Source organism: Lissotriton helveticus, chromosome 11 (assembly GCF_964261635.1).
Source record: "Lissotriton helveticus chromosome 11, aLisHel1.1, whole genome shotgun sequence".
Classification (NCBI taxonomy): domain Eukaryota; kingdom Metazoa; phylum Chordata; class Amphibia; order Caudata; family Salamandridae; genus Lissotriton; species Lissotriton helveticus.
Genome location: NC_136072.1, coordinates 1052103896 through 1052118693, shown reverse-complemented (window position 1 = coordinate 1052118693; position 14798 = coordinate 1052103896). Strand labels below are relative to the sequence as shown.

The following is a 14798-nucleotide window of genomic DNA, read 5'->3' as shown; positions in this document are numbered from 1 at the left end:
GCAGACATCCAGCACCAGAACACCTCAGCCCAAGACTAGAGTAGTGGCCTTCGTTCTGGAAGACGGAGCTCGAAAGCAATCAGGAGGCACCTTTTCGTCCATGGCATAATACATTTGTATGCAAAATGCAATCCATCTGGATAAGGTTTGTTTCTGGATTGCCATTTCATTTTTAGCATCACCTACGAACCCCTAAAGGGTTAGGTGCTCCTTAATTCAGTTGACATAAGAGCCTATGGGATTGTCCAGACTTTCCTGGCACCTGCCCACAAATGTTGCCTGACCTCCAGAATAGGTTGACTTTGTGGATATACAGCAAGCAGCCAGGATAACATCCACCAATTTCTCAGGCAGATCGTATCCGCTCAGTTTGTTCGGCTCAATCTCCATGCAATGGCGGTGTAGGTTAGGGAGGGTTGGATGTTGAACCCTGGCATGTTGGTGAGACAGGAGGAGGTAGACACAGCAGGGGGCAGATGACCATAGTCTGCAGGTCTGCGTACCGGACCGTACGAGCCCAGTCTGGGGGCTAACAGGATGAATAGAGCCCAGCCCCTGACCTTCTTTACAACCAGGGGCAGCAGAGGCAGAAATGCACAAAAGAAACTGGAATCTCATGGCAGGCAAAAACCATCTCCCAGGGAACCTTGAAGCAGGAACTCTAGAGTGCAAAAAGCTCAACAAGGAGCACTCTTGGAGGTGGCAAAAATATCTACCAAAGGAACGCCCTACTGTGCGAACACACCTTTAACACCTCCACTTGCAGACACCACTCATGGACAGCTAGATGGTAAATGCTAAGCTTATTTGTCATGGCCTTTCATGCTACCCTACTGGCAGGGCTAAAAGTTAGGACAATTCCATGAAGAAATGGGTTACTTACCTGTAACTGCAGTTATCCAGTATTGGTGTCTTTCATAGATTCACATGCCTGAATCATTCCCCGTCGTTGAGACGGGAGTCTCCGGTACATAGAAAAGTAATGTCCTATAGACATATATAGGGAAATAGAGGCCTAAGGGCCTCATCTTAGTAGCCTATCTATGTCCTTTTGTAAAAAGGACCAAACTCCAGAAGGTAGCCAATCAGCTATCACCTCCCTCTAGAACCTTCCTTTCAGGAGCCTCAGTCTCTCAGATTTTCGTATGCACCAAGCTAGGTAGTTGTAATGCTGTTAGAGAGATAAGTGAGTCCTTCCAGGGGAGGCGGGAGGGTTGCATGTGAATCTATGAAAGACACCAATACTGGATAACTGCAGTTACAGGTAAGTAACGCATTTCTTATCCAGTATTATGGGTGTCTTTCATAGATTCACATGCCTGAATCAGAGTAGCAAGCAATACATTATGCACATTTCTGATGGAACAGCATATACCAGTCTGTAGATAATACATATCATGCGACTATGTGCCATCAATAAATAACAAGAAATAAGTAAATAAATGTGCATACCAGCGAAGGATGGTGGGAAGGAGGAAGGCTCACCTCATTGGAATAGATGGCGAAGCACAGCCTGGCCTACTGCTACATCCTGCATCAGTTCCATATCCAGGCAGTAGTGCCTGGTGAAGGTATGCGGCGGCTTCCACGTCGCTGCTCTGCAAATGTCCAGTATTGGCACCCCAGCGAACAGTGCAGCCGATGTGGACACCACTCTTGTAGAATGAGCCCTTACTCTGGAGTGCAGTGGCCGTCCGGCTCTGTCGTGGCAAAAGGCAATTGCCGAAGATATCCATCTTGAAATACTTTGTTTGGAAAGCGGCATGCCTTTTCTTGGTCTACTAAAAGCGATGAATAGCTGATTAGTTTTCCTGAACTGTTTTGTCTTGTCAAGGTAAAATTTAATACACCACTTCAGGTCCAAAGAGTGCAGAGTTCTTTCAGCTGCAGTTCTGGGATTTGGGAAGAATGATCGGAGGACTATAGGCTCATTTAAATGGAAGTCCGACGGGACTTTAGGAATAAACCGAGGATTAGTTCTTAAAACCACTCTGTCTTCCTTAAACTGCATGAAGGGACTTTGCATGGAAAGAGCCTGTAGTTCACTGACCCTTCTTGCTGAGGTCAGTGCCAGTAGGAGGGCTGTTTTCCAGGAAATGTATTTGATGTCTGCCCTGTGAATGGGTTCGAATGGGTGTTTCATCAATTGGTTTAGGACCACATTGAGATGCCATGTTGGTGGAACCCTCCTTGGCCGAGGAAAGGATCTGTAGAGTCCTTTAAGGAACTGTTTTATTAACCTGTGTGACCAGAGAGAGGGCCCTTTGAAGTTCTTGTATACCGTGAGATTGCCGCCAAATGAACTCTGATGGAGGCGTGTGCAAGGCCCAACTGTGCCAGGTGTAGCAGGTATGGCAGTAGCTGCTCCGGAGTAGCCTGAAAGGGATGTAGATTTTTGTCCTTACACCAGATGCAAAAGCGTTTCCACTTTAAGGAATAGGTTTTGTTTGTGTTCTCCGCTCCTGCCTTCGCGAGGACTTCTTTGCACTCCTGCGGGATGTCTAGCTGGCAGAACTCTCGGTACTCAGGAGCCAAGACGATAACCTGAGTGATTTCAGATTCGGGTGTTGTACTTGGCCGTTGGACATCGTGAGCAGGGATGGATGTTGAGACAGACGGATTGGTGATTGAACTGAGAGGCGATGGAGGTCCGTGAACCAATGAGGTCTCAGCCAGAACGGGGCAATCAGAATCAGAGTGCAGTGCTCTATCTTCATCTTTCTGAGGACTCGTATCAGAGGGAACGGCGGAAAGGCGTACGCAAACACGTTGCACCTGGCGATGGAAAATGCATTTCCGAGGGACCTTAACTGGGGATGCCAACTTGCGAAGTTGCGGCATTTGGCGTTCTCCCTGGTGGCAAAAAGGTCGATCTGCGGTGTCCCACATTTCGAAAAGATGTGATCTAGCACCTCTTGGTCGAGCTCCCATTCGTGGGACATAGATCTCTGTCTGCTTAGAGCTTCTGCTATGACGTTGTCCTTGCCTGGGACATACTCCGCTGTTAACGTGATACTGTGGGTCACAAGCCAGTTCCAGATTTTCTGCGATTCGCGAGATAGTGTGAGCGAACGCGTTCCTCCCTGCTTGTTCAAGTAGTGCATCGTCGTGGTGTTGTCGGTCCTGACGAGCACTGGGGAGTTCTTGATGCGCGGTAGGAAAGCCTGCAGAGCTAGAAAAACTGCCCTCAGCTCTAGGAGGTTGATATGGAGCTGCTTTTCCTGGTCCATCCACTTGCCGCTGATCTGCAATTCCTGGAGGACCGCTCCCCATCCCTCTAGAGAGGCGTCTGTTGTTACCACATGTGGGGCTGCAGGAAGCAGGAATGGGTGCCCTTGTGAGAGGTTCTTGAGCGACCTCCACCAGAGTAAGGCCTTGGTCATTTGTTGAGTTATCACAATGCGATCCTCGAAAGAACCTGTGCTTTGAGTCCTTTGTCTGGTCAAGGCCTCCTGCAGTGGGTGCATTCTGAGCCGGCAGTGGGGAATAAGCAGGATACACGAGGACATCATCCCCAAGAGGGACTTGAAAGTTCGGACCAGTAAGGTTTTCTTCGATGCTACTGCGGTAGCCAGAGTGATAAGCTTGAGCTTCCTCTCCTGAGACGGGAATGCTTTTGAACATTCCGTATCCAATGTCGCCCCGAGAAAGGTAAGAACTCGGGAGGGCTGCAGAGTAGACTTCTCGTGATTGAGTGTCAGGCCCAGGTGGTGGAAAAGATTGAGACAGGCGCTGGAGGATTTGGCTGCGCCTGTCATTGATGGTGCTTTCACCAGCCAGTCGTCCAGATATGGGAAGACCTGGTGTCCATGCTGTCGTAGGAAAGCCGCCACTGGAGAGAGGCACTTGGTGAATATCCGAGGTGCCGACTTGAGGCCAAATGGGAGGATGCAGAATTGATAGTGTTGACCCGCCACTGCGAATCTGAGGAATTTCCTGTGGCCTTTGTGAATAGGGATATGGTAATATGCGTCTTGCAGATCTAAAGACGTCATAAAGTCCCCTTCCTCTAGTAATCCCAGAATCTCCTGGTTCGTAACCATGCGGAACGATTGACTCTTCAAGAATGTGTTGAGTGCCCTGAGATCTAAGATGGGCCTCCATTTCTTCCCTTTCTTTTGTATCAGAAAGAAGCGGGAATACAATCCCTTCCCTCTGTGGGCTGATGGTACTCGTTCTATTGCTCCTTTCTTCAACATGGAAAAGACCTCTTGAAGGAGTAATTGTAAATTCCTGTGTTGCCTTTTGCGAGGAGGAGTTGTCGGGGGAATTGATTTGAATTCCAATGAATGTCCGAATTGGATCAATTGGAGCACCCACCGATCTGTTGTAATTGATATCCAATTGTCGAGGAAGTGTGTCAGTTTTCCTCCAAGTTTGAAAAAATTAGATTGTGGACGGACTGGCTGTTGGAAAAGGTCATTGGCGTCCGCCAGTGGGTTTCCTCTGGTTCTTTCCCCTGTAGTTGGACTTTCCATAGGAGGTCTGGCGACCTTGTTGCTGCTGATGCTGTTGGTATTGCGATCGGCCTTGATTATATTATTAGAGTATGTGGAATTGTTTTGGTAAGATCCTCTGTAAGAGGATTGACCTCTTCCTCTGCTCCCTCGAAAGGACTGGCTCCTAAACTGTAGTGTGCCAAGCGCCCTTGCCGTGTCCGTATCTTTTTTGATCGTTTGTAGGGCCTTGTCGATTTTTTCCCCAAAGAGGTGTTGGCCATCGCAAGGCATGTCCAGCACCTTAGTTTGGACCTCTTGGCGAAAAGATGTAGCTTGAAGCCACCCCTGCCTTCGCAAGACCGCAGCCCCTGCTAGCTGTCTGAAGCCGGTCATTGCAACATCCATCGCACAGTCAATAAGTTCCGATGCTGATGTTTGGCCCTCTTTAAGGAGTGATTGAACCTCCTCTTTCACGGTATCAGGTAGCTCAGCCAGATACGGACCAATATCCTCCCACAATTGTCTGTTGTAGCGGCCCAGTAGCGCGATGGAATTAGCTACTTTGACAGTCATGGCCGACGTGGTGGAAAAGTGTTTGCCAATACTGTCCAGTTTCCTGCCCTCCTTGTCCGGTGGAGCCGACAATGGAGATGACGGATTCCTAGAATTTTTCTGTGGCGCCTGGGTAACCACATAGTCTGGTTTGGGATGACCATTAAGGCGAGCTGGCGCTGTTGTTGGTGCCTTATATTTTGTTGTCCAGCCTTGGTACCACTGCTGAGACTGAGGCTGGTGTCTGCATCAGCTGTTTTCCCTGGTCCCATATGTGGTCAATGATAGGAATTGATCTGGTTGTTTTCCTAACCGGGTCTTAAAAATCATACAGGAAACAGTCTGTTTCATGAGATTCTAACGTCATATGGAATCTTTTGGCCGCTCTCTCCACTAAGTTATGAAATCCGCCAATGTCCACTGGCGGTGAGTCTGAGGTAGTGGGCTCAGGTGTGGCAGGAGATGGAGCGATGTAGTCCTCATCATCTCCATGGTCAGACTGGTCATCTCGGACCTCTCCTTTTCTCCGGTTCTTCGACTTCCTCGTCAGAAGACGGGATGTCCTGCACTGGCTCTCGTTCCTGACGGATCACTAATGGTGATGGTCTGGGCCGTGAAGATGGCGTCGGTCCAGATGTAGCTGGATTTGTCCCCATTCATGGAGCAGAGGACGAATCAGGAAATCGCTGCTTGTAGTCTTGGATCAAGAACTGCAAGTCTGAAACTATAGACACTGGAAGGCATACCATAGGCGTGATTTGCGTCTGGACTTGTGAATGTTCAGTCTCTTCTGTAAATTCCACTTCATCCCCCTCCTCATCAGTGCTTTGGCACTTCACTATTAGATGTGAAGGACTGGTAGCCTGTTCGTACATATCCTCGTCTGATTCCTCGTCCTGCAGTAGGCGAGCCGGGGGCAACTTTTGCACCCTACTGGGAGACGTTAAGTCTGGTGTTATTGACTTTTTTGCGCCCTTTTTTCCCAAAGGGGTTTGAGGAAGACCGTCCGCTGGTGGTAATGGCCCGGTCGTCGATGGTGGGGTCGTAGACGGCTGAATGGCAGCTGACGACGGAGAAATCAGCTCCGATTGCTTCCATGGTGTCGACGATGGCATCGTCGACGGTGTCGTCGTTGACGGAATATCAACGGTCGTCGCTGGCGCCTTCGTCGACAGTACCTCCGTCGACGGTACCTTCATCGACGGTATCCTCGTCGACTGTGCACTCGTCGACGGTGACCTCATCGTCATCGATGTCTTCGTCGACGGAATGCTCGTCGTCGAGATTTTCTGTGTCGACGGCGCAGGCGTCGACTGTTTTGGCTTTGTCGTCGCCGCTGATGTCGTCGTCGTCGGTGAAGTCCTTATCGTCGTCGACGGTTTTTTAATGAGGATGATCGACGACACAAGCTTACCCGCCGTCGACGATGGAGTAGTCGTCGTCGAAGAGGAGGCTGATGACGCCGTCGTCGTCGACACCGTCGTCGTCGACACCGTCGTCGTCGACGTCGAAACATAGACTGGAGACACAGTCTTCTTCTGCGCTGAGGAAAGCGTCGACGAGGTCGTCGTCGACGACGGCGCAGGCTTCCTGAAGGCAGGAACCTCCTTGTCAGAAATTGTGGATTTTGCCTCTGAAGACTTTTTGACAGTCTTTTTAGGAGGAACGTCTGTAGGGGAAGCAACCCTTGGCCTCTTCAAGGATAATTTAGAGGAAACAGAAGCTATCTCACCGTCCTCTGAAGACTCCAGGTTGTCTCTGGTTTTCAGCCTGTTCAGCCAGAGTAGTAGTCGTCCTTCTCTGTCTTTTAGAGTTTTTGTAGAGAATGTTCTACAAATCCTACTTTCTTTTGGAGTCTGATCCGGATAAAGACAGTATAAGCAGGTTTCATGCCCATCATCGATATGGAGCCTCTTCTTACCACAAGAAGAGCAAGCTCTGAAGAGACCCTTCTTCTGTGGATCAGCCATGGTAGAATTATGAAGAAAATATCCAATTTCTGTGAAGAAAAGAGTTTAAACAAGGAAACCTGAGGAGAACTCAGATGGAGACTCCCTAGCACAACGTGCGGTAGATAATCTGAGAGACTGAGGCTCCTGACAGGAAGGTTCTAGAGGGAGGTGATAGCTGATTGGCTACCTTCTGGAGTTTGGTCCTTTTTACAAAAGGACATAGATAGGCTACTAAGGCGAGGCCCTTAGGCCTATTTTTCTCTATATATGTCTATAGGACATTACTTTTCTATGTACCGGAGAATCCCGTCTCGACGACGGGGAATGATTCAGGCATGTGAATCTATGTAAGACACCCATAATACTGGATAAGGTCTAGCTAGTACAAGAGCCTCAGCTTCTCGATATATAGCGCAAATGATCACCACCACACTATTTGCTGCAGTACAATATGGTGGTCATGTTACCAGTCAGATGTTACACACGGTTTCTATTGAGAGAAGAAAGAAAGGAAGCTCCAGAAGATTGATGAGTGGCCTCTATTCCAGTAGACACAAGAGGCCTCTGATCTACACCTCATGTAGTTGACCTCGGCAGCCAAGAGTGTACACATCCGACAACACTGTATGCTCTGGATGGGCTAGGGAGAATGGCTTGCTGCAAGTCAGGATGGAATCATTCATTCTCCATTGAAGGTCCTGAACCGCCTCGTCCTGACATACAGATGTTGTCCAGGACACACCCCCAGCAATGGGCCCATTGAAAACAATGCCCTGATCCAAGGCCTCCCAGATTCCACACAGTTTCCTTTAAGGGCATCCTACTTACAGAGAAAAAAGCCAGGACTGGAGCCGCTAGTCACGGATGGACCTGGGAAATTTGGCAGTACTCATCAGTTGGGTGATACTACAATACATGTGTTAGGAAACACGTTTTCCAGTCCTGGACCTTTCCTTATTAAATAGTAGTTTTCAGACTACACAATGTTCCTATTAAGGCAATCCTACATGCTGCAGCACATCCCATGCAGGACTTAAGAAATATGACCAGATAACTCCCATTATGATTTCAACCCCATTAGCTCTTCTTGCTGGCAACCGGCATATCTGGCTAACTAGTTCACCATCTCCAGTGGCTTCCGGAACACATGCCACCATGACACCATCAGATAGAAGGCAAAAAGTGAAACAAAGGAATAACAAAACAGACCTTTTCTAGCTATAAATCTAAGATTTGCAACAACATCTCTGTATCCAGCAAGACTTCCTCAACCATGCTCCAATTTAGGAAAGACCTGACAACGGACCTCTTTAAAGAGTGCTACATTAAGATGTAATAAGTCTACTCCCAGGTTCCAGCTACGTCTTCATTTCCTTGCTGAATGCATCCTTGGCTTTGACAGTGTACAGAACTCTGCTGCGTTTGGACTAGGCTGTGCTATACAAATAGCACATCTTTACAAAAGGTAAATATCGCAGAAAAGCTATTCCCTGTGTTATGCTTGAAGTCAGAAAAAAAGAAAACTGGGTTTGAACAGCTAGGTATACCCAAGTAACTCATGCCTACGCTTGGCAAAACATTTTTTAAACTATCTTGTGGAGAAGTCTTGTAGGTTCTGCTTGTAGCTGGAGCCTTTCCCAGGCAATTGGGAAGAAGGGACAGCAAGACAACAAAATATATTTAATTTCTTTTCAGAGCCTTAAAAAAAATACTTTGAAACGCCAGAGAAAATAGCCCCATCACAAAAACAATTAAGAGCAGTTCAAACGTCTTACACATAAAATGACCAACGTTTTGACCTACACCAACAGCAGGACACTGAGATCTAAATGCTTGCAGCCATTCTTTTGAGGTTTGCAGATATATATATATATATATATATATATATATATATATATATATATATATATATATCTCTCAGCAAAATCGTTTCAATAAAGAAACACGCCGCACACTACTCCATAGGTTAAATTCTTGGGTTTATTTTCTGTAGGATCCCCACCATTTTGCTGAGAGGTATTTTGCGAGGGTGTCCTGAACCTCGCCGCCGGCACCAGCTACAGAGCTCCTCTCACTATTGGGACATTTGCTTATATATATATATACATATATATATATATATATATATATATATATATATATATATATATATATGAAAAAATATTACAGTTCAAATTATACTTGACTTAAGCCAAAGTCATGCGTCACACAGAATTCTTTCCTAAGTATTGAGTATATTATCAAATTTTACATCATTTAAACATTAACAAATGGCCAAGTAAAAAACATACCCTTTTCTTGAAATATGTTCTCCATTTGTGATATTCCCTGATGACTATTTCAATTCTTCTTTTCCAATATTTCCCTTCTGTTGCAATGGCCTGCAATTTGAAATAAGTCAATAAATGATATGGTTTATACATTATATCGTTTGAGGGCATGACTAACAGAAACGCCTTTGTGAAACGCAGTATTGAAACACTTTCATTGTTAAATGTTTTCATGAACAGAAGGGCAAGGGAACACGTATGAAAAGCAAAAAGTATGGGTTTAAATCCCTAAAGTGCAAATTGCCAGGAATAGTCGTGTAACACCTCGCTTGTGTACACATGTGTGGGTATCGTGGGAGAGAGGGGGCCCTTGGTGTGAAAGTGTGAGGCAGTGGAAGACGAGAGGAGTGAGGTGGTGGGGGGATGGAGGGAGGAGGTTACAACCTACCATGTCAGGAAGGAGAAGTTCCCCATCATGGCTATTCTCTCGGAATTTAAAGTTTTGCAGTTACACTGTATTTACAAATGTATATAACGTCTAAAGGACGTCTTTCACAAAAAAACTCTTTGAAAGAAAAAGAGTGTTAGAGAACGAGGGGGCCGATGGATTCAGAGGTGTACAACCAGGGCAACACAAGCACAGGATACACAGAAGCAGGTTCAACTATTAAGGTGACAAAAGCAAGAAAATAGCAAAAAGTAGGCGCCATGAAACCTTGGCTCAGTAGCTTACAACTCATGGCTTCATATACCATACAATATTTAACTTTCATATTTTATTTATTTTAAGTGATATTAAAGAGATCGATTCTTATACAAACAAGCATTCAACCAGAACTCATTTTAACCACTATTTTTTTGACTCTCCAGCAACGCCGTACACTCAATAATTAGAAAAATAACAATACCTAATATGAAAGCAAAAACAATGTCTGATGAGGAATTCGTTGCCCGTGTTATTGAAATCTGGAAAATAAAGCTTAAGAACACATTTTTGCTTTTCATATATACCAACAGGTTGAATGTAAATAATTTTAATATTTTTACTGGAAGATCTGTTAAAAGGCAGAAGCAGGCTAATTTGAAAAAATTCAAAAAAGTAAAACATCTTCAGGAGGAAATTCTTGTCTGATCCCCAAGATCATGGGTCTGCATGGTCATGCAGCTCTGACTAGGGAGTTATTTGCTGGAAATAAGCTGCTATTAAGGATACTTTGCCTGTGACAAATGAGAGGGATTTAGAGCACAGGAGGAGGGACAGAGCCTCTTCGAAGTGCACTTTAGTAAGACTGATGAGGAACACTGCACTGTCCATACAAAGGTGACACAAGCCCTTGGATCAAGGGCATGTGCGAGATGGCTGCAGAACAACGCCAGGGGTGAATAGCTCCATGATGCTACCGAGACCATTTCAGACACACTGTTCATGCCACCCACCAAGCACTATTTTCTTTCTACAGCGCCAGGTCTGTATGCATTTATAAGTAAAAAATTCCTCCAGGTGGTTGCACAGTGAAATGAAGATTTAATGTCGTACCCGGCTGCATTCTCCCTTTGATTGGGAGATACTCTGCCTGTACTTTTATGTCCCCCAAATGTGTTTCTTGAAATGCAAAAGTCACAACTGGCTGCATATTTCCTGCACTGTATAATGAGTGGTGCAATAAAAATGTTATGTTGAAATTTGGCTTTGTCTAGGATAAACGAATACCACAATGGAAGATGGGGAAAAAATAATCAATGTATTTTTTTTTAAATTGCTATGCTTGGATCCAAAGGCTTGGGCAATTTTCAAATAACCTGTTGATATATACAAAAGATTAAGCCTTCCAATGCTACAAAGTCGGTTTTTGTAAAGGCAAATATCCCAAAACCAACTAGGAGGACCCATTATGAGCAAATTTTTACCTTCAAGCTGAATTGAACAAGTTACTTACCTTTGGGAATGCCTTATCTGATAGAGGGTCTAACTAGCCACAGATTCTTACCTTTGAATATCCCCAGGCATCAGACTGGATCCAGAAGAGCTGTACCATTGCATGCTGGTAGGTGACGTCCTTCAGCTCGGTATAGGTGCCGGAAGTGAAGTGTGCAGTACCTATATATAAGCGCCACCTCAGCTCGCGGATGTCAGTTACTTTCGCGACTTTCCATACTAGGAAACTACTGCCTGAACCACGAATTCCTTAACCACGAAGGATAAACAACGAGTATTCCTAAACAACAAGTAATCCCAAACCACTACATTGTTATCAACGAGTTCCTAAACCATGAAAAATATTTAAATTGCTCATTACCCCTTGCTGACAGTTATCTCGGACCCCTCTCCGGTGTGGGTCGAGCTCACTCACTTTCAAAGTAGGCAGCGTAGCACCATAGTCCTTAATCCCTGGCTGCTTAAAATACCAGATATAAAAGAGACTTTGCTCGCTCATACAGACTTTTACTTCGCTGAAAATGTTGGTTCGATGGAATCGGCACAGACAATATGGGAGGCCTATAAGGCAGTGGTGAAGGGGCAAGCACTGGTGTTAAAAGTGGGGTATATTCGGAAGCAGAACCAACAGCTGTCAGACCTTGAGATCGAGCTCTAAAAGCTAGAGGAGCAAAATACTGATTTCCCGAATTAAGTCACAACACATCAATTAGCCATTAACCAGGTGGAGTACAAAACCTTGGCAGGTAAGAAGGCACGGGCCAGACTACTACAAACACAACAAAAGGTGTATGAGATGGGAGACAGGGCGGGGAAAATGCTAGCTTGGTTGGAGACGGGAACAGGGTGACCGCTGGGTGCCCAGACTGACCCTTCAGGATGCAACGCAGATCTCAGATCCACGAGATATTGCAGAAGCGTTTGCGGACCACTTAGAAAAGGTTTACACCTCCTCAACCACAGATACAACTGAAGACTCCCGACAACTGTTAGCGGACATAAACCTGCCTACACTATCTGACACAGATAGAAGTGTGCTGGAACAAGAACTTGCAGACAACGAAATTATTGGGGCCATAAATAGTATCCAATCAGGGAAGGCAATGGGACCTAACAGAGTCCCTATTGAAATTGTTAAGTCAGAGGGCTCTCGGGTCTCACCCCACCTTAAAAACATGCATAATGAGAGCTTTGAGAAACGAATCCTACCTGACGATCAACGCCTGGGCTCAATTGTCGCTATTCGAAAACCGGGGAAGCCTCTTTAAGCAAACCGTCTCACATCAATAATTCCATCATTGGTGCACGAGGACCAATCTAGTTTTGTGCCAGGGAGGAATACGGCATTAAGCATCCATTGCCTTCACGGTGTTTTGGGGAGGCAAAAATATATATCTCCTTAGATGCTTCCATGGTGTTTGACTCCATAGAGTGGCCATACCTTTTTCAGGTGCTACGGAACTTGGGGTTTGGCTCGAAATTTTTGGGCTGGATTCAGTTGCTGTATGAGGACCTGCGAGGTCAGGTAACACTTCATAATCACACATCTCTAGTGTTTACCTTAGGAAGAGGTACCAGACAGGGCTGCCCCCTGCCGCCCCTGATTTTCTCCTAGATCATGGAGCCATTGGCGTCCTGGGTGAGAGGAGACGTACTACTTAGAGGGCTGAAATGGGCTAAAGGACATGAAGATAGGATATCGCTTTACGCGGACGATACCCTCGTATATTTAGCATCCCCCCGCGCATCATTACATAGACTGTTGAATATCTTCACCAACTTTGGTAAGTACCCCGGCTGCGCCATAAATTGGACTAAATCAGTGCTGTTTGTTCTACGGGGTCCAGTTCCTAGGCTTCCTCAGGGCTGTGAGATCGAGGAGGCCCTTGATGGATTCCGCTACTTGGCGATTTTTATTACCCCAGACCCCCAACTCTTTCATGATAAAAATCAAGCTGGTCCCTTAGAGAAACTCCGTAATGATGTCAAACACTGGAGATCTCTAGCGCTTTCTCTGTTGGGCCGTGAAGCTTTGTTTAAGATTATGGCTCTCCCACGGATTTTATATATCCTCCAGAATTGCCCCTATAAAATCTCTGACGCATTTTTTACCAGCATTGAGGGCGAGGTTCGTTCGTTATTGCTGAATGGTAGAGCACCTTGCGTTGCGCAAATTGACGAAATGGTGGTACGACGGAGGGATTGCACTTCCGGATATACGACTGCTTAACTGGGCCTCACAACTGGTGGTAGTAAATCACTGGATGTACCGCTGAATGTATCACTCTCCGATAGACCCTGTTAGACAGATATCAGATGGGAAAGAGGGTTGCCTAGGAGCTTTATATACGAAGCTTCGGAAAGGGAGATACCTGGGCCCTACGGCTCGAACTGTGGAGATTTGGCATCAGGAGACTAAACGCCTGGGCTGGACTGATGTACTGACACAGGCCACACCGTGTGGTCCACTCAGAATTTAGGACTCCTCTGTTATCAACCAGGATTTGATAAATGGGATACAATAGGAATTTCAACCATAGGCTATCCAGTTAAGAAAGGTAAAATCCTCACATTCTGTGAATAACAGGAGAAATACGAATAGGCACAGGGGGAGGCATTACGATACTTGCTGGTCCGTCACGCCCTAACAGCAGCACTCCCAGATATAGGAACTTTACCGGACTCATCCTCTTTGGACGTCCGGTTGCTCTCTGCACCGATCCCAGATAGGGCCATATCACTAACATACCGCAAACTATGAAACAACCTACCTGATCCCTTTCAAGCTCTCCGGAGAGATGGCAAGCCGACTTGGGCGACATAGCAGACGATGATTGGCAAACGGCACTGATGTCCCCAAGAGAAACAGCTATTGCACTTCGCTTTCATTTGATACAATTAAAATTCTACATAGAACGTACTTCACTTGGGTTACCCTAGTGAGAATAGGAACTAGACAGGATGCACTGTGTCTGCGTGGGTGTCACCAAGAGGCAACTTTTTACCACACAATATGCGAATGCCCTTTTATACGGCTCATATGGGAGGGGGTGACAAAACACTTGCAGGACGCTCTAGGGAAAATGAACCAACCTTACGCCACAATTAAGACTTCTTAATATTTGGGAAGTAATCGATCTTATGGAGGAGGAGCAACAGCTGGCTACTTTGGTATATACACTGGTGAAAAGAGCAACAGCAATGAAGTGGGGGGTAGCAGAAAGACCAAAGACAGGGGCTTGGGCTGCGGAATTGGATAAGTGCATGATTGCAGAAAAAGACGTGTATAAATCTAGAGGATGTCCCAAGAAAGTGGGTTGGGTGGAACAAATATCGAGGGGACTTGTGTATATCACCGACCGTAGAAATGGAACGGCAAGGAATAACCAAAATGTATCTGGTTTGATTGATTGATCTATTATTTATTGTTAAATACCATGCACCTGATGTCATAAGGTTGAACTGTATGCATAATAGTGTTTGTGATTATTTGCAATTGTAATTAATACAAACATTTTTTTTAAATTGCTCATTACCTGATTGCACCACTATCTTCTGAGGGCAGGTTAGTGCAGACAACCACTTCTGATATTTCAGCACTCCTCATGTAAGTTAGGGCTTCGTCGCACCTCACCTGGGGCTCAGCCTC

The 14798-nt window shown here is 45.8% G+C and overlaps 1 protein-coding gene across 4 annotated transcripts in view; it reads right to left on the bottom strand.

Moving 5' to 3' along the window:
- Positions 1 to 14798, bottom strand: part of MLXIP (MLX interacting protein) — a 1607115-nt gene that overhangs the window by 1138740 nt on the left and 453577 nt on the right. For all 4 annotated transcript variants that reach the window (XR_013602573.1, XM_078667550.1, XM_078667551.1 and 1 more), the window contains one exon: positions 9235 to 9324. Coding sequence is in view for 3 of the 4 variants with exons in the window: in XM_078667550.1 (XP_078523676.1) it covers positions 9235 to 9324 (90 nt within the window). In the remaining variant the exon portion in view is untranslated. The remainder of the gene's footprint in view (positions 1 to 9234; positions 9325 to 14798) is intronic.